The 23,617-nt window shown below is 31.7% G+C and overlaps 10 protein-coding genes and 2 pseudogenes across 12 annotated transcripts, besides 1 other annotated feature; 2 read left to right on the top strand and 10 right to left on the bottom strand.

Annotated features, from left to right (window-relative positions):
- Nucleotides 1–10,042: part of a mobile genetic element that runs on past the window's edge.
- TVAGG3_0703360 (KilA, N-terminal/APSES-type HTH, DNA-binding family) lies at nt 111–767 on the bottom strand (the record flags this gene model as incomplete). Its single annotated transcript, XM_001281592.2, has 1 exon — nt 111–767. The coding sequence occupies one exon, from the start codon at nt 765–767 to the stop codon at nt 111–113; it is 657 nt and encodes a 218-aa protein (XP_001281593.2).
- TVAGG3_0703350 (His-Me finger endonucleases family) lies at nt 4,134–4,718 on the bottom strand (the record flags this gene model as incomplete). The annotated part of the gene is made up of 1 exon (XM_051243465.1): nt 4,134–4,718. One exon carries the CDS (start codon nt 4,716–4,718, stop codon nt 4,134–4,136), a length of 585 nt encoding a protein of 194 aa, XP_051090052.1.
- Nucleotides 4,779–5,897, bottom strand: TVAGG3_0703340 (DNA/RNA polymerases family; the record flags this gene model as incomplete). Its single annotated transcript, XM_051243464.1, has 1 exon — nt 4,779–5,897. The coding sequence occupies one exon, from the start codon at nt 5,895–5,897 to the stop codon at nt 4,779–4,781; it is 1,119 nt and encodes a 372-aa protein (XP_051090051.1).
- On the bottom strand, nt 6,978–7,562 carry TVAGG3_0703330 (phage tail repeat-like family; the record flags this gene model as incomplete). Its single annotated transcript, XM_051243463.1, has 1 exon — nt 6,978–7,562. One exon carries the CDS (start codon nt 7,560–7,562, stop codon nt 6,978–6,980), a length of 585 nt encoding a protein of 194 aa, XP_051090050.1.
- Nucleotides 7,582–7,737, bottom strand: TVAGG3_0703320 (uncharacterized protein; the record flags this gene model as incomplete). The annotated part of the gene is made up of 1 exon (XM_051243462.1): nt 7,582–7,737. The coding sequence occupies one exon, from the start codon at nt 7,735–7,737 to the stop codon at nt 7,582–7,584; it is 156 nt and encodes a 51-aa protein (XP_051090049.1).
- Nucleotides 7,757–8,158, bottom strand: TVAGG3_0703310 (uncharacterized protein; the record flags this gene model as incomplete). Its single annotated transcript, XM_051243461.1, has 1 exon — nt 7,757–8,158. One exon carries the CDS (start codon nt 8,156–8,158, stop codon nt 7,757–7,759), a length of 402 nt encoding a protein of 133 aa, XP_051090048.1.
- TVAGG3_0703300 lies at nt 9,129–9,880 on the bottom strand (annotated as a pseudogene). The gene has a single exon. A coding segment is annotated over exon 1 (752 nt).
- Nucleotides 10,043–10,453: 411 nt separating the features above from the next.
- Nucleotides 10,454–11,299, top strand: TVAGG3_0703280 (annotated as a pseudogene). The gene has a single exon. A coding segment is annotated over exon 1 (846 nt).
- A 3-nt stretch (nt 11,300–11,302) lies between these two features.
- On the bottom strand, nt 11,303–11,545 carry TVAGG3_0703270 (serine threonine-protein phosphatase family; the record flags this gene model as incomplete). Its single annotated transcript, XM_001324774.1, has 1 exon — nt 11,303–11,545. The coding sequence occupies one exon, from the start codon at nt 11,543–11,545 to the stop codon at nt 11,303–11,305; it is 243 nt and encodes an 80-aa protein (XP_001324809.1).
- An 18-nt stretch (nt 11,546–11,563) lies between these two features.
- On the bottom strand, nt 11,564–11,926 carry TVAGG3_0703260 (uncharacterized protein; the record flags this gene model as incomplete). The annotated part of the gene is made up of 1 exon (XM_001324775.1): nt 11,564–11,926. The coding sequence occupies one exon, from the start codon at nt 11,924–11,926 to the stop codon at nt 11,564–11,566; it is 363 nt and encodes a 120-aa protein (XP_001324810.1).
- A 1,935-nt stretch (nt 11,927–13,861) lies between these two features.
- Nucleotides 13,862–14,362, bottom strand: TVAGG3_0703250 (uncharacterized protein; the record flags this gene model as incomplete). Its single annotated transcript, XM_001324776.1, has 1 exon — nt 13,862–14,362. The coding sequence occupies one exon, from the start codon at nt 14,360–14,362 to the stop codon at nt 13,862–13,864; it is 501 nt and encodes a 166-aa protein (XP_001324811.1).
- Nucleotides 14,363–16,265: 1,903 nt separating this feature from the next.
- On the top strand, nt 16,266–21,339 carry TVAGG3_0703240 (nuclear-transcribed mRNA catabolic process, deadenylation-dependent decay; the record flags this gene model as incomplete). The annotated part of the gene is made up of 1 exon (XM_001324777.2): nt 16,266–21,339. A coding segment is annotated over one exon (5,074 nt), but the record flags the coding sequence as incomplete, so codon positions are not given.
- Nucleotides 21,340–23,617: the final 2,278 nt, after the last annotated feature.

Below are 23,617 nucleotides of genomic sequence, written 5' to 3'. Positions count from 1 at the left end.
AATGTCGGAAGGAAGGACTCGGAATGCCAGAAGGACTCGGACAAGACAATTTACCTTATAGAGCTACCTGAGCCATCTTTGAAGTCAAGCTTGAAAAATAAATGGTTCATTTACTCTGCTTGTTTGAAGTTGTCAAAATACTCTGTTATCTTTTCTTTCAGTAATGGCAAATCTTCTTTGAATGTAAGTATTGTACAACCTTTCATATCATAGTGTGTTTGAGGTAACGTATCTTGAACTATCTGTTTAACATCTTCATTCGGTGTCATTGAAATCGGTAAGTTTTCGCGATAGAACCAATTTCTGTCAGATTTGTAAATCTTAGCAAGGTCGTAAAAGCTTTTGTTGTTTCTTCTGACTAAATGCAACATAACCATATCTCTGTCTTCTTCATTTTCCATCTCTTCAGTATAAATCATATACTTATAGTTCTTTTCCTTTCCTTTTGGTACCGAACGTGGTATTCTTTTCTGTATGTTTTTGTCTTCTTTCATCATATCTTCTCTCTGCTTTGTACAAAGTTCGTCAAGTAGCATAAGTATGTAGATTGCATAACGAGGTGAGGCCCACATTGCTATTGAACTAGCTAGGAACTTATGAACATATATACCTTTTAGATGTGATGGTAAGTTTTGTCTGTCTTGGTACATTTTTTTAAGTTCTACATGTTCAAACTCACTGAGGAGTTCATGAGTGCTATTTAATTCAAACCAGTCTTGTGGTTTCTTAGTATCTGGTGCAAAACATGCTGTCAAAATACTTTGCATTTGGTACATGTCATCTTTGACCGAACGAATGAGACGTAACTGTTTGTTAAACTGTATGTACTCGTATTCTTCACTTATGGCTTCATGAACGATAGCAGTTGTTGTGTTCTCTGATGTTGACATATCTGTCTTTACATACAAAATAAAAAAATAAAAAAAAATAAAATTAGCGTTATTTTCTATCTTGTATAAAAGACCAAAAATAAACGCTTTACATGTATTTTTCAGCAACTTCGTCAAATAATTTTATAGCTTTATCTATCTCATCTACTTCAAACGTTTCTTTACCTTTTATGGGAGCACCATACATTTTCTCAAACTTTTCAAGTAGTTCTGTTTCAGCAGCTCTCATATCGTTAACAAACACAACCTTAACTCTATTGACTGTACTGTCATATCTTTGAGTTATATTAAATGTTCTTCCTATCTTATATCTCTTTGTATTGAAGTCCTTCGGTTTCTGAACGATGTAAAGTAAGCCCTCACTGCAACGTTCTGAGTCGAACGAACCATATGTTATGAAGTTATATCCAACAACTGGGTCAATCCATAACAAAACTAGTGGTATAAGACTTTTGTCTATAAGATATGCTGTAGTTCCATAGAATCTTACCGATATCATAAGCTCAGGATTTCTTGTCAAAATTTTCTGAGTAGAAGCAATTCTAACCCAGTCGTGTGCTCTCTTTCCGGATGGAGATAAAATGTCTGACAAAGAATATTTTTTGTATTTCTTTGAGTATCTTACGTTTAAATCACCTATTCTAACCACCTTGGTCTCATTGTCTATCTTTTTAACTGTTTCAAACTCAGTGTTTGTCATTTCCTGTCTTTACATACAAAATAAAAAAATAAAAAAAATAAAAACTAGCTTTAATTTTATTTTTTCTATCTTGTATAAAAGATATGATTTCATAGAGTTTTTTCACTGTTTTCATAGAGTTTTAGGCTACCCCGGAAAAAATCGGGGTAGCAAACATATGAGGAAATTCATGAAATTTGGTCATTTTACTCAGCAAAAATATATTTTAGGTAACCAGGTCACTCGGTCACTCGGTTAAATGAACTTCTCTGAAAAAGTGTGACAACATGACATTTTGACAACAACACAGGAAATATACTTCTTCGTCAATGTTTTGTTAAGATTTCATCGTCAATGAGTGTAAAACAGACAAAAATATATTTCTACCATAACTATTTACAAGCGTTTTACATGGTATATGTTGTGATGGTTCATGACTTTAAACAGTTTTGTAGCTTCTATTTCTTCTTTTAGTACATCGAATTTTTTAACAATGCCGAAGGTAGTAGTATATTTCTTCTTGACATCAGATAGAAGGAAATCGTTAGCAGTTGGATAGTTTTTGTTCAGAAATGCTAACATGTCCATTTTATCTTCTGCTGGTTTCTCTACTTCTTTCTTTAAGTCAGTATGGTCTTTTCGCATACGTTCTATCTCTTTGACGGAGTAGTTATATTTCCTTGTTGCTGCTTTACATTTTGAACATTGTGGGTTCATTTTTGCGTTATACATTGAAACCTTACCTGCAAGTATGACTAAGGCGTAGATGGTCTTCTTTAACTCAAAGGCTGCTGGTTTTATCTGTTCATTCCATACTTTACCTCTTCTATCTTTATCTCTTATCTGCAAGACACATTTTGCAACTAACGAAACAAAGTTGTCGTAGGTCTTAAACTCCCCAGATTTATATATGTCAATGTCCATGACTTTGTGGTTGCAATGAAATCCAAGAAACTCATAGTTTACCTTACGTATGAACTTCTTTATTTCTACTGAGTCGGTTGCTTTCACTTCTATTTCATCGAATTCAGGAATAGTGAGCTTTTGTTGTTGTATTTCAGGAAGTTTAGGTAGATGGTCAATAATATCCTGCATTTCATAAAGATACTGTTCATTTGTTTCATCTTTTGCAGTGCAATCTAAATCTCCTTGGAGAAGTTCTTGCTTTATCTTCTGGATTTCTGTTTCGAAAGTATATGAAGAAGGGATGAAGCTTTTCATCTCTACTAACATAGATGTTGGGTTCATGACTAACGAGTTTGGTGCTGTTGTTGCAAACATGTTCTTACAATAAAAATAAAAAAATATTTTTTTTAAAAAAAAACTAAAATATATTTTCGTCTGATTTACGCTCATTGACGATGAAATCTTAACAAAACATATACGATGAAGTCTATTTCCTGTGTTGTTGTCAAAATGTCATGTTGTCACCATTTTCAAAAAGATGTTAGTTGACCGAGTGACCGAGTGACCGAGTGACCTGGTCGCCTAAAATATATTTTTGTCTGATTTACGCTCATTACGATGAAATCTTAACAAAACATTGACGAAGAAGTCTATTTCCTGTGTTGTTGTCAAAATGTCATGTTGTCACCATTTTCAAAAAGATGTTAGTTGACCGAGTGACCTGGTTCCACCTAAAAACCATCTACCCTAAAATATATTTTTCAATACTTTTTCAGCACTTTTCCGTAGTTGTATATGAAAGACAATTCGAGATAAAAGTCATAGTACAATGGAATAATATGCTGCACACCGTTTGTAGTGAACCAAATTTGAAAGTCAGAGAAACTGTTACTAGGTGGTTCGTAGAATTTAGAAGCAAAGTCATAAAAGTCCTTACCCATACATAGAAAACTACTGTTGCTTGAACTGAAACTTGCATGACACATGACATTTTGAGGGTCAAACACGTTTCTATAAACTGTCAAATCTGCTGGTGGAAGTATAAATTTAAAAGGGCCGTCAGGTGGCAATGGTTCGTTCTGGTTTAGTAACCGAAGAAATTGTGCCCAAGAACGTTTGTCTACTTCCCAAAATAAAAACTCTGTATCTCTTGGAGGGTTAATTTCAATCTTTTGAAATGAAACGGTGGAGTTCATCTTGTCATATTCTAGTTTCAGATAGTATGTTCCATTTAGTAAAGAGTCGTATTTTTCTTGAAATTCCCAATAATATTTGTTTATCTGAGTTTGAAAGTCATTTAGAGTCTTCTCAAGACTTTCGTCTGAACGAATAGTAAAGATTTTCATTTCGTCAAATTTTTCTATTAGACCATCAGAGCCTTTATACTGGCCATGAAAATATACTGCGAACATGAACGCGTTAGTTCTATTTGAAAACAAAACTCTTCTAAATCCTATTGCCTTTGCATCTGAAGGACTTTGAAGCCAGCGAATTGGATAGTCAAACCTGTATGATCCGGATGAAATTTCTTCATCTGATATATTCCTACCGGCATTTGTAAAGATATAGTCTAACGGTTTTGTATCTGCTACTTTTGTTCTTTGTTTTTCAACCTGAAGCATTTTATATATGTAAAAATATACTATTTTAAAAACGTTTTAAAATGGTATGCCATATAGCTTCTTGAATTTGTTAAGAAGTATCCGAACGTGTTTTCCATCTGTATCTCTAGTGTTTACATAAGCATAGCCCGCCTTAGTAAAATATACTTGTAATTTTCTATAGTTTACGCCGGTATAAAGGTAGAAAGAGTCCTGTTCTTCGCTATAGTAGTAAAACTCAAACGTATGCTTACCATAGTCTGTAATTTCAATTGCTTCATCTTCTAGTTCGTCGACAAATTCGAATACAATATCTCTAAATTTGCCTTTGTTCTTATTGTTTTCAGAACGAGTAACCCAACGTAAATTTTCAAGTCTATTGTCATTTCTTATATGGTTTATATGGTCTACAAAAGGTAGATTGTTAGAGTTCGGTATAAAATGAGTTGCAATGACAACATGTTTTAAATAGTGTTTTCCACCAATCCTCATCCTAGCATATCCGTCATTTTGCTCCCATTCGCTTAAAACTCTTTTTGTCTTTTTGTTTCTGACTTCAAATGACTCACAACAGTGAATTTCATATTTCTCATCTAACAAACAAGTTTCCCAACGGTCCTTTCCGACAGACTCAGCGTACATTTCAAATAAAATAAAAAAATATTTTTTTGAAAAAAATGTTTTATTTCATGCAATGTTTTACTATTTCATGCAATGTTTTATTTCTGTGCCGTCTTCAAGCACACCCCAGTACTTGCGTTTGGAGAGAACATGAACTTCGGAAAATACCTTATCTAGCTTAAAAAGGCCCATCTTTTCACCGACCATTCCCATTTCAATGAGTTTGTTATACCCTTCTTCGTTCGTCATGAGTGCGTCGATGTTCTCATAGTATACCTTCACTTTGGATTTGACTTCGGAGAAGAATTTGTTGTACTCGTCAAGGACTGCTTTTGCGAACTGAGGGTAGGACCAATGTTCGACAATAGGTTTTAATGTGGTTACTAAGCCACTTTGACCTTGAGTAAATTCGTACTTCAAAACAAAAGGAGAGAACCTTTCAACAAAGTTGTCGACCTTCTCATAGTGTTTACTCTTCATCGTTTGAGGTTTTTTAATGGAATATCCCCATGTCGAATTCATAAGCAATTTCAGTGTCATTGCAAGTTGAGGGTTTGAAGCTTTCCTAATATCATACAGTTGTTGTATGACTTTTCCAACTGTATAGTTCCTTCCCGGGAACTCACCATCTTCGTTTGGAATTCCAGTCGGAATATATTGGACAAACCTCATGTATGCAGCGTTAAGGTCGACATAGTATATTTTTTCATCTGAGTCAAACTTGTCGCAACCAATCGGCCCAGTTCGTGGAAATTCAAGTGAGTCTCTTATCTTCTGAGAAACTTCGCCTGTTATCTCATAGACATCGTCGAAGCAGCCAGTTTCATATAAAACCTTCTGACCTAACTCAGATGCTCTCCAATACAATTTGACGTCGATCGGATGTCTCAATGGAAGTTTGTTTATAGCATCTTGAAGTTCTTGCAACCTCATTGGAAGTTCTTCTGGTTCAGGTTGGTATCCGAACAATCCAACCCCTTTTGGAACTGTGTACTTCTTTTGTGCTATAACTTTGTCTTGAACAACTACAGGTCTTGCTAACAACGAAAAGTTTGTTTCGTCTTTTGGTACAAAAGTTTCTGTCAGCTTGTCATCTGGAATCGGTTCCAACAAACCTTTCTCGAAAAGAATGTTAACAGCTCTGACAATGTTGCACTTGCCTTTTCCGAACAATGGGTTTGTAAGACTTTCGTTCAACATGAAGTGGTTGTGGAGAAGTACAATCTTCAACCATGGTAATTTGAAGTCAATAACATAGTCATCGTGTGAAGAACCTTTCTCAGTCGGTATGTTGACTCGGATATTCACATTTGCCAACGGTGCAACTTTTGACAATTGACTTCTGAGAATGTACCTTGTCTTCACACATGACTCAAGATACTTCATCTTCTCTTCTGAAACAAGACCAGAGTTCCTGAGACATGTAAGAATACAAGGTTCATTGACAATTGTTTCAATTGAATTGTAAATTCCATACCTTGTCAAGTCAATGTTAGACTTATTTCTGAACGGGAAATAACCAGCATGTTGTCTGACTGCTTGAGGGTTATGTTGGTACCATTCGAACTTTACACTTGCAATTCCTTCAATTGCATTCAAAATATCTGAGTCGGAGTCAACCATTTGTTCTCTCTTTGTAGTCTTGAAAGCGTCAAGAAGTTGTGCGGCTGTTGTGACATTGGCCATGTGCATTAGTATATATGACCGTCCAAATCTGTTATGGTTAGTCTGAGATTGTATCCTTTCTTATTTCCGTCTTGTATGGCAGCAAGTACTCCCATGAAGCCTTCTTTGTTCTTTCCTTCGTCAAAGTTTACTGTAAAGGTTCGACCAGATGTTTTTACTTCTAACTTCACGATACTTTTCATATGCATATCTTGTTCTTTCCATGGGAGCATGTTTGTCTTCACCCTTCCCTTTTTTCCGTCTCAAAGGATGCAATTGTTCGTCATGTTTCCAGTAGAATCTGGCAAAGCCGTCGTGTCCTTGAACTTGAGGCTCACTAACATCGAAAGGCATGTCCATAAGACGTTCTTCTTCTAACCTCTCTAGTCTGTTTGGATAATTTGCGCGCGCGGTTTCTAAATCCATCTCATAGCGAAGACCAGACAATTTGTCATAGACTTTTATTGGCTTTCCCTTCCTATATTTAAACTTCTTCGAAACTTTCCAACCATATCTTTCTAACTCTGCTTTTATTCTAGCAGACTTTCTATCCATTCTATATAGAGGCATTTTTATATAAAAATAAAAATATACTGTTTTAAAAATGTTTTTCCTTTACTTTACATAACCACCTGCTATCATAAGCCTTTGACGCCAACCCATACCAGCTAATGAAGGTTGACTTGGTTTAGTATTGAAACTAACCTTTGGTTTTGGTTTATCTTCAGTTTTTGGCTCACCTTCTTCTATCTGTTTTTCGTCACTTTTCGGTTCATCTGACCTTACCTCACTTGCAGGTATGGTTGTGTCGTTAGTATCTTCATAAATATCATATGCCATCTGTTTTTGTTTTCCTTTCAACTTTTTGTGTTTGTTGTAAAGTTTAGAATATTTTGACTCTAAGTCAATGAGATGTTCTATAATGAACTGTTGGTCAGTGAAGTAAACTTTTCCATCTGTTGTCTCGAAAGCTCCTTCAGACTTCAATATTTTATTTGTGAGAGTCTGTTTCTTTTTTGAGATACTTGCCGTTCCATTTTTATGAAAAGTGACTTTGTAGTTAGAGTTTGTATTTCCAGACCTGGCACTTTCTATTATTGAATTTTTCTCTTCATCTGTAAGTTCTTTGACAGGTTTTGACAATGGTTCTGAACTTTTTGTTTGTGGTGTCAAATCTACCGTTTCAACTTCTTCCGTCATTTCATCTCAGTAAAAAATTTTAGTTTGGTTTGTTTTCAACTGGTTGTTGAGGTTTTTTATGTCGGTCTAAAACTTCCTGAGGTATAGGAAGAACTTGACAAACACGTGGTGGTGTAACTGCTGGAAGCCGACAAATCCATCTTGAGCCCATTTGTCTCAATGCTGTATTGTTCATTTCATCTCAGTAAAAAATTTTACATTCCCCACGTTTGAGGCGGTTGAGGTTGGTTGTTGTTTACCCACTGTTGTGCATGGTTATATCCTCTGTTAAAGAATCTTTCACCTTGGTCCATATAGTGCCCTGCTTGGTTATAGTAGTCATTTGCTTTGTTATAGTAGTTTCCTGCTTGTCTTCCTACATTGTCCATCCATCCTTGAACTTTTCCTCTTGTTTCAGGATTTGGAATAAGATTTGTTGCATCTCGTGCTACCTCCCAACCTTTCTGTACAGTTTGTATAATAGGTTGTGCTTTCTCTTTAAGTATACCTAATGTACTCAAAATCTTCCTTCCAATTCCAAATGCACCTCTGGCTATTGTTCCCACTGCGGGCAAAAATCTAGATGCGACTCCTGCTAATGCGCCAAATAAACCCATTTCTTATGGGTTAAAAATGACGAATTCAAACAAGGACCGTATGTTTCTAAAGCAACAAAGAAAGCACTCATGGTAAAAATCTTTAGTTCAACACCAAATGCTTGGTTTATGGATATCTTGGAAAACATTCCGAGGTATAGAGAAGATGGACCACCATACTGGTTAATATTTGTTGGTCAAAAACACAAGATACTGTGAAGCCATACCATTACAGTCCAAAAATATTTTAGATGTGAAAACTGCTTTGACAATATTCGTTGACAAATACCATCCAACAAAACTGACATCTGACTATGAAAGTTCTTTCAAATCAGATGATATTAAAAACTATCTGCGTTCAAAAAATGTAAACCAATATTTCATTGTCGACCAAAACCATTCTGCTCTTGTGTCATTGACAGTTGTATAAAAATCTTAAGAGACTTAAACCAACCACAAGGTGGTGAGGTAGATGAAATGTCATATGACGACAAGTATAGACACTTCTCCATGGCAAAGATGAGACAAGTTTTAAATATTTACAATAGCCGTAAACAAAAAGGTTTGGGAAACCACTCCCCTGAAGAAATGAAAAAACAACCCTGACTTAGAGAAAGACTATATATTTAACAATTTTAGTCCAAAGAGACAAACAAGAAAGAATGCAGGCTTCAAACTTCAGAAAGGTGACAAAGTAAAAATAGAAATACCTAAACGCGACCCATATGAAAATACTATTGACTATGACAACAACAAGTACCCGACAGGTACTCACATTCGTGTTCGTAAAATAGAAGAAAGTATACAAGAGAATATTATGAAGTTTTAGGCAAACATGGCAAAATGTACAGACTGCAAGCAGAAGATAAAACTACTATTGTCAGACCTCGTTTCAAACTTGTCAAAGTTCAAGGTGGTATACTTTCAAAGACAGTTCTAACAAATATAAGACAACTCCTGACGAATATGCTAAAGAAGTTGAAAATGACGACTAAGCATTTCTATACCATGCGTAAACTGTCATGTAAGGTGGCATGTAGTCTTTACTTTGTCCTGTTGTTTGCGTATATCCTGAAACGAAATGTGTATGGTTTCCTCCTCCCTGTGTGTTACCCCAGAAACAATTTATAGCAAACTGAACGTCGTCTTTAACATCATATCCTTTACCTTTTTTCATTGCTGACCAATCCCAAAATCTATGCTTATGCCAACCTGCTTCAGATGTAGTTAAATCTATGTAGTGACTGTGCGCAGGTAAATTTGCACCTGAAAATCGTTTTACTTCCACCTGTTTTCCTTTGAAGAGTTTGCACAATACAAAAACCTGTCGACTATTTGAGTCCAAGTTCCAAAACCAAGTACTACTTCTGGTCTGGTAGAGTTCATTGACGTATAAATAGAACCTATAGGATATACTGTTTGAAGTATTTCTGTCTTTAATGTTTGAAGCTCTGTTTGTCAGCTTTTTTATCATATAAATCTTGAGCAGTGAATTTAACTTTTTTTTCATCCTCCATGACATAGACATTTCTACATCTAATGTCTTTATCCGATGTTAAACCTTCTGGAAAGTTAGGAGGTTTAAAATATAATCCACCCCCACCAGTTTCTTCAATCGTTCCTAAAATACTTTCTATACCAACAGTTGAGAAGAAGCTATGTGTATGTCCAACGTCACTTTTCCTGTTTAAGGTTTCTTGTAAGTTTGTAATATTTGCAATGGTATGTGTATGGTTCTTGTCGGCTTTAAGGTCTAAACATCCTGAAACCCATCCTGTATCAGCTTTAGTTTTTAAAATCTTTGTTGTCCTTTCATTATACCATTCAACCCTTTCTTTAATTTCATTACCTTTTTCATCCACATATTCCTTATCTGCTTTCTTCACAAACGCACTAGCCACACATGCTAACTCATCGTCAACATATGTTTTGTCTGCTTTCTTTTCAACATCCTCTTTTGTTGCATATGTTGCATCTGCTCTGTCATGTTCTTCTTGAACTTTTTCAATGACATACTCTTTGTCAGCTTTGTTGTCAATATCTGCTTTCAAAAGAAGTTCATCTATAGGCTTCTCGTTTAAAGTTCCTTTTGTTGGATTTATACAGACAGTATGGTTCCTATTGTCTTGAAACAGAAACTCATCTGTCATTGGGTTTATCGTCAGTTTTAAGTTTCCTTCTTTCAATGACTCAGATATCTTAGAATAGTTTGAAAGTTTGTTGTGTTCTTATTTGAGCTTGCATAATGAGTTGTCGGTTGTGTTGTATTTCTTCATAGACGCTGTTTCATTTGACATTTTTATTATAGATTAAAATATGCTTCCAATAGAAAAGAAAATTCTAGAGTTGCTACAACTAAACCATTAGATGAACTTTTTACTAATGTCGGTCAAAAGTTTGAGACAGATACCGTAAAGCATGAAGGCTATCGTTTTGACTACCCACTAAGATGGTTAAGAGACCCATCCGTCACAAAAGCTGTTGGCTTTCGTAGAATGAAGTTCATTTCAGAAGCCATACATGGTTTCCATTTACGGTCGGTTTTGAAGTTCGATACTATAAAAAGAAAAACGTACGTATGAGAAATTTGAAACAGGGAAAACTTTTACAAGTGAATTTGCTTGTTAAACTTAGAAACAACTCTTCAAGCTTTTCAAGAAAAATAAACGTATCTATATTGAATATGCAAACCAGTTTAACATTGACGAAGGAGAATACCATCTCGATATTATTTTATGACAGGAAAAATGCAACTGTTAAAATCAATAAAATAGAAGACCTTGGAGAAAACGTTTATATTTCTACAAAATATAACAACTTGGCATGGTATAGATTTTTGAGGATGTTAAATCAGCCTGCAGCATATCCAGTACACCCGAACTTTTATGAAGTCGAAACCCTAATGGAACATATGAAAATGTTTTCGACCAAGATGCTATTATAGTTCATGCTTCATTTTCTGGTGCACAAAACTCTTTTTTATGCTTGGCAAATGACTTTTACGAAAAACCTACAAAGCTATATGAACCGCCGAGTGGAAGTATTTCAGACTTTCAAGTATGGTTTACTACAGATGGAAGAAAGAGAATAATTCCATTATACCATGCGTTTTACTTAGAACTTAGTTTCATATACAACTACTATCGAACGGTAAAAATATAATTTTTAATACGGTTGAGGTGTTGGATTTGGTTGCCAACTAGACTGTGGTGCAGGTTCAGGCTGTTGTATAACAGGAGCTTGTTCTTCTGGTTCAGGGTCTTTAGGTATAATACCAACGAACTGACCTACTCTTTTACCAATATTTTTGACACCGTTCCAAATTCCTCTTCCGACAGATTTTATTCCATTCCATATACCTCTTCCAACATTTCGAAAGAAGTTTCCTATTCTTCCAAAGAAACCCATTTTACTATATGTAAAAATCTAATGTCCGCCTAGTCTCTTACGTTTCCTGTTGAGTTCCATAGCATTCTTTAACTGGAGCTCATACATTCTATTTCTCCTCTGGTAGAAAACATATTCTGGGTCAACTCCTGTGTTCGCGTCATCTGCATAGAGTTGTTTATATCCCACTTCAGGGTTTGTATAAAACTCTTTCCATCTCATATTTGCATACCATGGTGGCAAACCTAACGCAGCGTCATTTGACATGGCAGTTTGCATTTGTACATCTGTTGGCACTTGACCATAGTTTGCCATTGCAGTTTGTATTCTAACTTCATTTGGAATATTCTCTGGGTTTGGTTGTCCAGGTTGCTGTGCATTCGCTAAGTTCTGTGCGTCCATTTAATATTAGATAAAAATATCTCTTACGAGTACATATGCTGAACATTTGCAGGTATTGGTTCATCTTCATATTCTCTATATCTTTCTGCCACGTCAAATAAGTAAATGACACAATGGAAAAAACCTAAAACAAGTAGTCCTATTTCAAACCACATTTACTTACCAATAAAATTTCTTTGTATGACACTTTCTCCGGTTTATAGGACCTCTCTCATATTCTATCTTGTCATATCTAAACTCATAGCCATGTATGTCCCCTAACCATCTCATAACGGTTTCCAAACCACTTTTATCGGATGTAAAGTAAAAGCATGGATGGTTATGTAAAACGTCTAAAGTTTCTAAAGAGTCTCTCAAAGTCCAGTCTACTTGGTATTGAAAATCCCATGTGTTAAAGAACGGTGGGTCTACTATAAAGAAAACATTTTCCTTGTCTTTATATTTTTCATACAACTCTGTCCAATGACATCTCACAAACTCTATACCCTCAATATATTTTTCTATGTTCTCTTTGAAAACCTTTGTATAGTTAAGATATAAAACTTTTGACATAAGTGTTTCAATGTCATGAACTCTTATAGAACCACTATATAATAGTCTAGCAGATATACTATCCCAGTCTATATATTCTGCTTTTTTCAAAACCTCTCTTACAATATTTTTCTTATCTAATGGTATACTTTCCATCTTACCTATAGGTATCTTTTCTTTTAACTCTTTCAATATTTTGTTAGTGTCTGGTATATGTTTGAGACGGTTCATATAGTTGTCGAAGTCATTGCATATAATCTTTGAGTCTGGGAATACGGTATGGCACAAATGGGACATATAGAAACTTCCACCGAACAAATCTACAAATGTTAGACCATTCGGTAGTTTCTTAAGTTCTCTCAATAGAATATCTTTACATCTACTCTTATTTCCAAAGAAGGGTAACGGTGGTTTTGTAAAATTCATTTTATATATATAATAAAAATGTTTTTTCCTGAAAAGTGACAGAAAAGTGACGACTCTCAAAAATTTCTTCGGGGCTAGAGGGCGCAACGCGCCTGGAAGCCCCACTACCTTTTTTTTTTTTTTTTTTAATATGTATTCTATTTCTCACTGTATATTGATTTATCATTCTTAAAATGCAAAGAAATGCGAAAAAATTAAAATTGAAAAATATTAGCAATCACAAATCAAATTTTGATGTTTTTCTACATTATCATTCATACTTATTTCATTTATATTAGATTTGTAGAACACATTAAGGTACTTCTCGGGAAAATTAAGAAGATTTAATCAAAATTTTGAAATATGTTTTAGTTCAAGGAGAATGAGATATAAGATATGAATGCACTCTCATTGCGGATGCATTTAAGCTCAAGTTAATTTTTTATGATATTTTTAGAGTACGAAAGTACCAAAAGTACAAGGATTTTTTTAGAAAAAAAAGGAGGATTAAAAAACCGTAATCCTCCTAGTGCACCCTTAAATCATTATATTGTTAATGATAATAACACTTTGATTAAATTATGATATACACACGTTTTCACACGGTGCCATTATACAATTCATTAATTTTTTCTATAATTGAATAATAAAAAAACCAAAATATCCTTTTGCAATCTACTAGCAAACAACATGCATATTGTTTATCTTGATTTTTGATAAAATCATTTTTTTTAATATTATATTTGCTCTTCAACTTTTTTTATAAAAACAACTAAATAATATTATTAATTCATTTTAATTTATGCAATGAAGTTGTACAAATGAATAAAAAAGAATTATTGTGCAGTTTAATAAATGAATTCTTGTTAATTTCAATTGTACTTACATGCTAATTCCAGTTAGTAGTCAGAAAGAGTGGATACTTTATTTCAGACATCAAAAAACACTGTATTTATTATTAATGACTTTAGAGTATACTGAATGATTAACAAAACAGATCTAACATATTATTAGAAGGAGAATAGTTATGAGAGTTATTAAAGTTGTGAATGTGAAAATCCGAATTCTTTCAGCGAAGTTTGGCCTTTTAATACGAAAAATGTAATAAATCAAAACTCCAGCTATTGGACATATTGCTACAGTTCCATAAAGCAGAAGATCTTTCAGTGGTTGGCATTCGTCTTCATCTTGGGCTGTGTTTTCAGATCGCTCTGACATTGCCTGATGACAGTATTCATGAACAATATTTTGTGGAATTCCAGGTGGAAGTGGATTATTGAACTCAACCTCTTTCCCATTTTCCAGAACATATTTATACTTGTTTTGTGTTTCTTCTGAACCATCCAACACATTATTTGTCATTGAGTTTACCAATGTCATTGGTAAAGGAATGATATAATTGCATTCAATATTGTATTTAGCTCCACACTCTTCATAAGGATTTATTCTGTTTTCATTTTCTTTATCTATTGCATCATGGAAAAGGCCATTAGTTTTCATATTCTGAATATAAAATTCAATTTCAAAACAATAGAAAATCGAATTTCAAAAGACTTTGATAACTTTTTTAAACTACATAACGATATTTTGAAATCATGATAAATATAATCATACAATACTTTTTAGTTAATTGCATGAATTAAAAATTGGAACCATAACACTTTTTATCAAATTGAAAACATATTCAAACTGATGTCCTTTGACAAGAAAATTTTATGAGCCAAATTTTAGTGGAACAAGTTTAGAACTTGTTAATATGTGATATTTATTTTTGACATCTTTTTTGAGAAGAAGTTTTTACTTGAATTTTTTTCAATGTTATTGAAAATTTTTTCCCAAGCCGATGACAAAAAATTTTAGCTTAATGAAGCAAATAAATATAATAAATATCTGTTAAATCCTACAAGCAAAAACGAACATATTATTTATTTAGAAAATATGAGAATTAGAAAAAAATCATATTCAAAATCAAATCCACAATTAATTTTCAAAGAAAATCTTCACAGTATTTTCTAGAATATTGTCAAGGTGATCATAGCAATGCTACAATTTTTATAAGATTCTTGAAATATTGGAGAATTTGACAATACATTTTCCATAATCTCAATATTCATAAATCATTTGGCAAAACTCAAAACACATGTTATTGATATATAAAGAGTTAACTTATAACATATCAAAATAAAGAATTGGATGAAATAATCTTTGATTTGTTCGATTTATTAAATTTTCCATGAAATTAGTATTTTATTTTATAACACAACACATGAAAATTTAAGTCTTTCTTTATAAATTTAAAAATGTGAAAATTAGATAATTTTTGTTAAAGTCAAAGTTCTATTGTATTTATCTATAGGATTCATTTTTACTTACTATGATTAAAAAGATAATCAGAATTAAATTAAAATTGAGGACACAACATTTAATTTAAAATATCAATCTCTTAAGTATCATCACAGCTCATAATATTATTTAGTACTATTACATGTTGCTAAATACATCCACGCCGTATGCATTATTAGCTATCGCTGTGTTTTTCCAGACAGTGATTACAATTTTATGTTGCATCTTGGAAAGCAAAATGATGTGAAATATCTTCAGGCAATGTTGCATCTTGATAGCATATAAGCCTTTCTAATATTTCATTGAAGTTTTTCTTCATGGAAATATCAGAAGCTGTTATTATTTTTATCACTTGTATGGAGAAAAATCCAAAAGAAGTAATCACCATTTGATCATGGCAGAATACTGAAGAAGGATCATTCTCTTCTGAGATTTCTCATCAATAAGGGCCTTCATGGAAACATATGTGTCATCGTATTGTTCAGATAATTTATTGTAGCAAATTATTTCATATATGTATGGGATCGTTTTCATCATTATATGATATATATGTAATTGTCAAATCAATTTGATTATAGCAAAAACGGAGAGTTATGGGTGATAACATAAAATTTTATGGAAGAAATGTCTGATGTTAGAATCTAAACATTTCTCAATTTTGAGATGACTCTCAATTTAAACATTTCAAATACTTTCTATCTCGCCATCTGGAAAGTTCAAGAGAAAATTTCCTATAAAAACATGTACTTATATTGCCAAAAATATAAGATATGAATTTGATGATATGATTAAAGGAAATTTAGATTCCACAAAATTATGCACAACGAGACTTCTAACACTCTTATAAATTAATGCATTATTCAATTGATCTAATAAAAATATCGATTTTTTATTTGAAAATGGACATATTTAGCGTGGCAATAAAGCATCAAATAATTCACTATGCTACTGTAACTCTAATGCAAGTTCATTATTCGAATGTTATAGATATGAAATCTAACGGATGTTAATAAAATTTAGAAAAAGTGACAAATATTCGCATTATTAAAAGAGTTGAGTCATGAGTCAAAGCTTTTCTTTATTTGAATATGCAGAATTCATCATAAGGAAAAAGATTGGCGAAATCATTAAAAAACCAGATTTTACTGGCTCGATTAAAGAAATTATTGAAATTATTGATGTAACTAATCAGCAAATCTTGCAATATACACTATCAACGCTTTATAAAACAGCTGTTGACTACAAAAATGACAAGGATATTACTGACAGACTTAATTTCGTTGTTTTAGAAATTCTTCGAGCGAACCGAAATCGACCAAATATACTTTATTTGATTAGAAACTCATTATCTACATATTCAGAATTTCCCAATGCAGTTTTGGATTGCTTTTCTTCTTCAATTTCGGTTTTATTATCCATATCACTCTTTAACTCACAATATGCACAAAATGCAATGGAATATTTCAATGCAAAGCTACAGAATATGACTGACAAATCGATATTTACAGAATTTACAGTTTTCTCTTATGAAGTTGCAATAATGATGAATAAAGATAATTACAGCTTCATACCTTACTTTCCAATAATTGAAGAAGATAAAAATACGTGTGAATCTATTATATCTTTTAAGAATTTAAATATCAAAACAGTTATTTCGGAATTAGGCAAAGAAACACTTACATCCATTAACAAGTTGATGTATAAACTTAGTTTCTTACCGGATATTACTGCAAAAGACTGCGCAGAACTACTTTATCATTTATCATCGACAAATTCTAATTTTTATCACTGTTTTGAAAAGGATCAGAAATCAGCTCAAGCTATACTACTAAATATACAAACGGTTTTTAATAATTTCAATATAACGTTCACAGATTTAATAAAAAATCTCGATTTTCCATTACCTGATGATTATTCGAACATCTCTTTTAAATTACTATTCGATTTATTATACTTCTTTAACAAAAATGAAACAATTTCTTCAAAATTTTTATTATCAAACTGGAAAAATCGAAAATTACAGTATGAAATACTAAAAGTATTAACAAAAGAACAAGTTTACATCAATATCCAATCAAATTCTCCTGGAAAACTCTCAACTTTACTTGATATTTCTGACCAAATTTCAAATATCTGCTGGACAAGTGAAGAATTTACAACGAAAATAATTGATTTAGCTTCTAATAACATTCACAGACTGAAATACATCTTCTCAAATATAAATTCCCATTCAATTTTAACTTTAATAAATTTATATTGTAATAACAAAACAGAAAAGATCATGGAGTTCTCCAGAGAGCTTTTAGGGAACCTGATATTCCCAAATGCATCAGTAAAAGAGCTTAATTTCATCTGGAACAACGCATCTAGTTTATTATTAACAATTTCCCCTCAATTCCAAGTGACAAGAAAGTTTTTAGAGAATATTTTACCGATATTTGACGATCACATCAAAGATTTTACTGAAAAATGCAATTTTGACTTTTTAATTGATATAATTAATTTTGCAATAGACAGATACGAAGATATATTAGTTAACTTAGTGAACAACTTCTCAGAGATCCAAATACTAACAGCTTCTGACCAATTAATTCGAAAATCCATCGCAGAAAACTCATTAATTCTTCCAAAAACGATTTACTTGTTTTTCTCAACGATCAAAAACAAGTTTAACAGTTTATCATTGAATACAAAATTATTTGTGCAGTTTTCCTATACAAAATGTTGTAATCTCAGAAATCCATTCAAAATTATCACTTGGAACATTGAAATTGACCAACAATCAAATGAACAATCGAAAGAAGATGCAAAAGAAGTCATAAGGAAGCTACAAACAAAAGAGAAACCACCTGAAAAAATTTATAAGAGTTTAATTCGAGCGAGAATGCATAATTTCCTATTTTTTCAACAGTCAATCAACTTGTTAATATCTAATATAGTTAACCAAGATTCAGATATCTCATTATACTGTGATGTTATCGTTCAACTGATATCTTCAAAAGATATAACTTCAGAACAACTTCATACCATTGTAGATCACATCACATATCTTCTATCTATCAATTCAATGCAAAAGGCAACAGAATTACTGCAAATTATCAAAAATACTTTTCATATAATTTTGAATTATGATAAAATCATCATACAATTATCAAATGAACCAAAACTATCAGATATAGACCATGAACTTTATATATCCATAGTCAAACAGAAGCTTTTGATCAATAAAAGTGCTACAAACAGAATTGCACAAGATTTAGAAATAAATCATCATCTAAAGAGGTTTTCAAGCCTTGAAAATCCGAAACCTCGTGTTGTTGATGCAATGAGACAGATAAAATACAATCCAAAAGATTTACACATCGTTTACAAAGAAATAGAAGATTATTCGGACTGGATATCACTTGAAGTTGTCAATATAATTGAACAGAATCCATCATTAGTTGAGAGTTTCGTTTCGGAGCGTTTGCCAACAAATTATAATTTTAATCTTGTTGAAGCTGCATGTTTTAGAGCACTTTCATTGATCATTAACACTAATTTTGAGGAAGATAATACAGATGACCTCATTGCTGCTCATAATCTTTATGTTTTAGGAACATTAATTGGAGAATTAACTCTAAAACATAATATTGGCCTCCAATCGAGATGCATTGATCTGAAATCAGTAATATTACACTCAGTATCATATGGAAAAATGAATGCTGTCGTTCCTTTCGTTTGCGAAATTATTGATAAAGCATCTCCTTTCTTTAACCCGCCAAATCCATATCTATCCGGTATATTACATTTATTATCGGGTATTTATGCATTGCAAAACGTGAAATTACCTATCAAAAATTGCATAAGAACTATTTTCGACAAATTTTCGGTTAATTTGTCAATGTTTGATAACATTCCAATGTTCTTCCCAGAAAAGATACAAAATAACTCAGATTTTGTAATGATTCCTTTCTCATTATCGCATTTAAGCCCACAAACAGATATTGACAGACTTACCAGCTTTGATGAGCACTTCATGTTATCATACATCAAGTCGCATGTCATTATTCCTCACTCAGACCTTCTAACAGAAAATCCAGAATTATCAAATAGTTTATCTAAAAACATTTCAGAGAATTTGTTCGAATTTATCAAAACTGAGTGCAAAGAGCTGATTATCCAGACTTCTTCCACTGTTTCACAGCTTGTTGGAAAAGATTTTACCTCATCAATCGACCAACAAGCAATTCCATCAGTTGTAAACAAGTTTACCAGCCAAATCTCATCATGTCTGAGCCTGTTTTCCACACAATCGAAGCTGAGCAGATTATTGATAAATGTTATTTCTTCAGAAATCAAAAATGACAAAGAAATAGAGTATATCAATGATATTGCATCAGTTAACTACGAGTGGTCTGCTCAATTTATACGCGATCTTGTTAAAATCGCATCCGAAAAGTCATCAAATGACAAATTACAGACAAATTCGCCAACAGAAAACAGCCAAAATCAAAAGAACTTCACAACAAAAACATTTGGCTTGATCAGATCCAATCTCCAAGAGACAGAATACAAAGTTTACGAAGATTTCTTCAATAGACCTGTTTCTCTTCAGCCATTTAACAAATCGGAGTTCGAACAGAACTACGACATCAAACTACAGCCTGATGTAGAATTCATGAAGTTCATTGAACCATTTACGAAACTGATTCCCATTGATACATCGATTAACTCGAAATACGATGTAAATTACCATGAAAACGCAATTTCTCTGTTGATGACACACATGCCGAAACTGAAGTCTTTCATGATGGATACAGAAAGATTCCAATCAATTCTCAAAACATTTTTCATGGCTTCAACAATGCTCAACCATGAAGTCATTGATAGAGTAATAAATGACGTTTTGACAATTGTAAACAAAAGTGTCAACAAAAAGATGATTTCCGAATCAAAGCATTTCATCTTGTATTGGCTCAAAACATCAATAAGATCAATACCGCTAATAACAACACTGATTAACCTTAAATATGTCAAAACATGTCAATTTGACAAAATTTTGACAGATTTATTAAATGTTGATCCATTCAATTCTGTCAATGCCATGTTTTGTATCAATTTCCTTTATCATGTCCTGATAAAAGAGAAGCAGTTTTCTGGTCTTGATTTCATCAATTCGTTGTCAAATGTAATAACGATTAATTTATCGTTCATTGAAAATGATCTTTCATATTTGTCAAACACTTATGACAAAATACAAGAATGCGGAATGAAACTCAAGACTCTTTCGAAGTTTTATTTCAATCTCTGTTTGCATAATTCGAATTTCGACCAACAAAAGGAATTTACTTGTAATAATTTATCAGGAGAACAAATGATGAATATTACTGATGATTTATTACAACAAGAAACAAAATATTTGTTATTGAATTCTTTGGCAAAATTTATTTTGTCAGAAAAAATTGAATTGAAGAAAATTGACAAAATTTTCAATTCTATTTATAATATTTTCTTTGTTAAGAATGTTTATACTCCAAAAGAGATTACATTATTCCTACATACTATTAGACCAACAATTGTTCCATCATTTGCTTTTTGTTGGATACAAATTTTGACAAATTCAAAATTTGTCAAAAAATTAATTGAAGAAAATGAAGAATCTTTGGCGCTTTTGATCACGGATTATATTAAAATATTGCCAACAATAGATAGATATTCCCACAAAGCAATATTTGATAAGATATATGTTTCTTTTCTCAGATTTTTGTTGATTTTGATTCATGATTTTCCTCAGTTTGTTTCAGATTCAAAAATTTTCTTTTTGATCACTTTTCCTGTTGATTTTGTTCAGATTCGAAATATAATAAACACAATATCAGAGAAGCCAATGCATCCTTTAATAGATCTTGCAAAGATGCAGAAAGAATATCCAATAGAAATAGAATTTTTCGAAGATGAAAATTTGAATCAAAACAAACTCAAAAATGTTGTTTCATTTTTAGAAGAAAAATGTGTAAATCAAGTTCCTCTCCTGTTTTGCATACTAAAATATGCAATTGATTCAAGACATTTGGCAGAGTTCATATTTAGTTTCTCAGAACAATGTGTTGCACACACTGTTTCCATTTGCTTCGATGTTTTGTTTGATTTGATTTGTTGTTTGTACCAAGATTCAAATAATTTGGTAAAAACTGTTGAATCAATAATTAGGTCTTCAAAAGTTCACAAAGTTTCTCAGGTTAGATTATCAGAGATAGCAATAAGATCTCTTTTACCTCGTTTGCTTTCAAATGGTCCAATTCCAAAGCCTTTGATATCAATTGGAAAAGTTCTTTTATCTGATGAATCTTTCTTGAATGAATTGAAATCAGTGCAGAAAAATGATGAAGTTAAGTCTTTCATTGTAAGAGCACTGGAAAGAATAGAGTCTCAATCACAATAGAATAAAATTGTTTTTTTGTTTTTTATTAAATTGTGTTTTTTAAATATATGAAGTAGTTTCTATTTGAGTGATTTGATATATCATTATAACTTGATTTCGATTTAGAAGTTAAGCACCATATATAAATTACCATAAGGCTTCCCAAGTTTGAAAAAAAAAACTCTATCATATTGCCTCACTTTTAAAATTTAAATATGCATATAATTATATCCTAAATTTCATCAGCAAAAATTACTTTTACCGTAATTTCATTGATCGAAGTTTTTTATTTTAATTACCATCAGGCGTCATCAATTCATAACAAATTCATAATAAAAAACAGACACAATAGACTCAATTGCACTATAGTGTCGGTCTTATTCTTGCAATCAGAATGTGATTGCGAGAGATTCGGTCAATTCTGATACACTGCACTGACAGTGTACCAGAAATGACTGTATTTCGATCATAAGATCGGCCAAGAAAGTCTTGTCGGTCTTATTCTCGCAATCATTATTACAGATTTGCCTCTATACTATATATTTAATTTAATTTCACTAACCAACCGAACCTGAAATCTCATAATTACTGCGATTGTAGAAATGCTATTAAATAGATATTTGAATTAGATACTGAATTTTCAAATTTCAAATTTTTTCTCATTAATTTAGATGCAATTTGATTAAGAAACACCATGTTATGAAATTATAGTTAAAAATGAGATGCTAAAATTGAACAAAATTTAACGAATTAAAATTTAATAATTTAAAAAGCTAAATATTTTATATAACACTAAATGGTTATTACTCTTTATATATTGTCTGTTTTAAAAAGCATAAAATATCATATATATTTTTCTGATAATTTAGATTTTCAAAAAAAGTTTTCGTTCGGCAAATGAACCTCAAAACAAGTTTTTCTAGGATGTTTCCTAACCATTGTACTATACTAGAAGTGGAGCAAAAATTCGATTTTATAGTATTTAATCGCCTGTCAGCCTAAGGGCTGTTTGCTATCTTCACTCTCTACTGATAATAACACAAAAATAACATAAATGATTAAATTTGTTATTAGTTTTCTAAAACAAAATATTGATAATAAAATATCTCATCATTTTTTATGCACACTGTAAGATATATTTTGAAAATATATCTGCACATATGTATAAATACTCTTTTACAATCTTATTTTAGAAAATCATATCTCTATTTGCTGAATCACTTAATAATTCAAACTATAAAAACATTTTTACAATTATTAGAATACAATTAGCTATTTTTAACTATAATGTTTACTGTAATATCTGATAAACTCATATATAATGACATTTTGCTCTGGAATAATCATTTTTTATACTAGAGCATATTTTTTAATATTATATCATGATGCAATATAATATATATATGCAGTGGTATCATAATTCAAACAACTTTGCATGCTATTTAACTTGTGCTTTGATACCATTTTGACAATTAACTAGAAAAATGAGTGAAATTTCAAATCATCCATAGTAATGTTTTCCCCATCATTATATAATTAATGCAACCATTGATCACACTCAAAAACATAACAATCATACAAATTTATCATATTTTTCTCTTTTCCACATTGAACAAATCAAAATTGCTTAATTTATTATAATTTCCATCTTAATACATTGATATATAACGCATAATAATATCTAATCTATATTGAAAAATTCGCAATTCAAAAAAGATTTCTAATTTATCTATTTCATTATAAACTAACTTATTAAATATTATTTAAATAAGAAATAAATTCAATTTTAAATTTGCTAAACGCATATATTAAATGGTTAAATGACAAAATCATATTTCTTTATATATTTTTAGCTAATAAGCTTAAATTCTATATTTTCCTGCTTCTATGCTCATTGGAATGCATTTTATAAGAATAATACACTTCAGAATAGTTATATTATTTCGAATTGTATCTTTTTTGAGATTGCTCTATTTAGAAAGTACATTTAGAAAATTTATGCCATATAT

The sequence above is a fragment of the Trichomonas vaginalis genome, chromosome III, assembly GCF_026262505.1.
Source record: "Trichomonas vaginalis G3 chromosome III, whole genome shotgun sequence".
Taxonomy (NCBI): Eukaryota; Parabasalia; order Trichomonadida; family Trichomonadidae; genus Trichomonas; species Trichomonas vaginalis.
The sequence above is the reverse complement of the archived record's forward strand: the minus strand, read 5'-3'. Positions and strand labels throughout refer to the sequence as shown.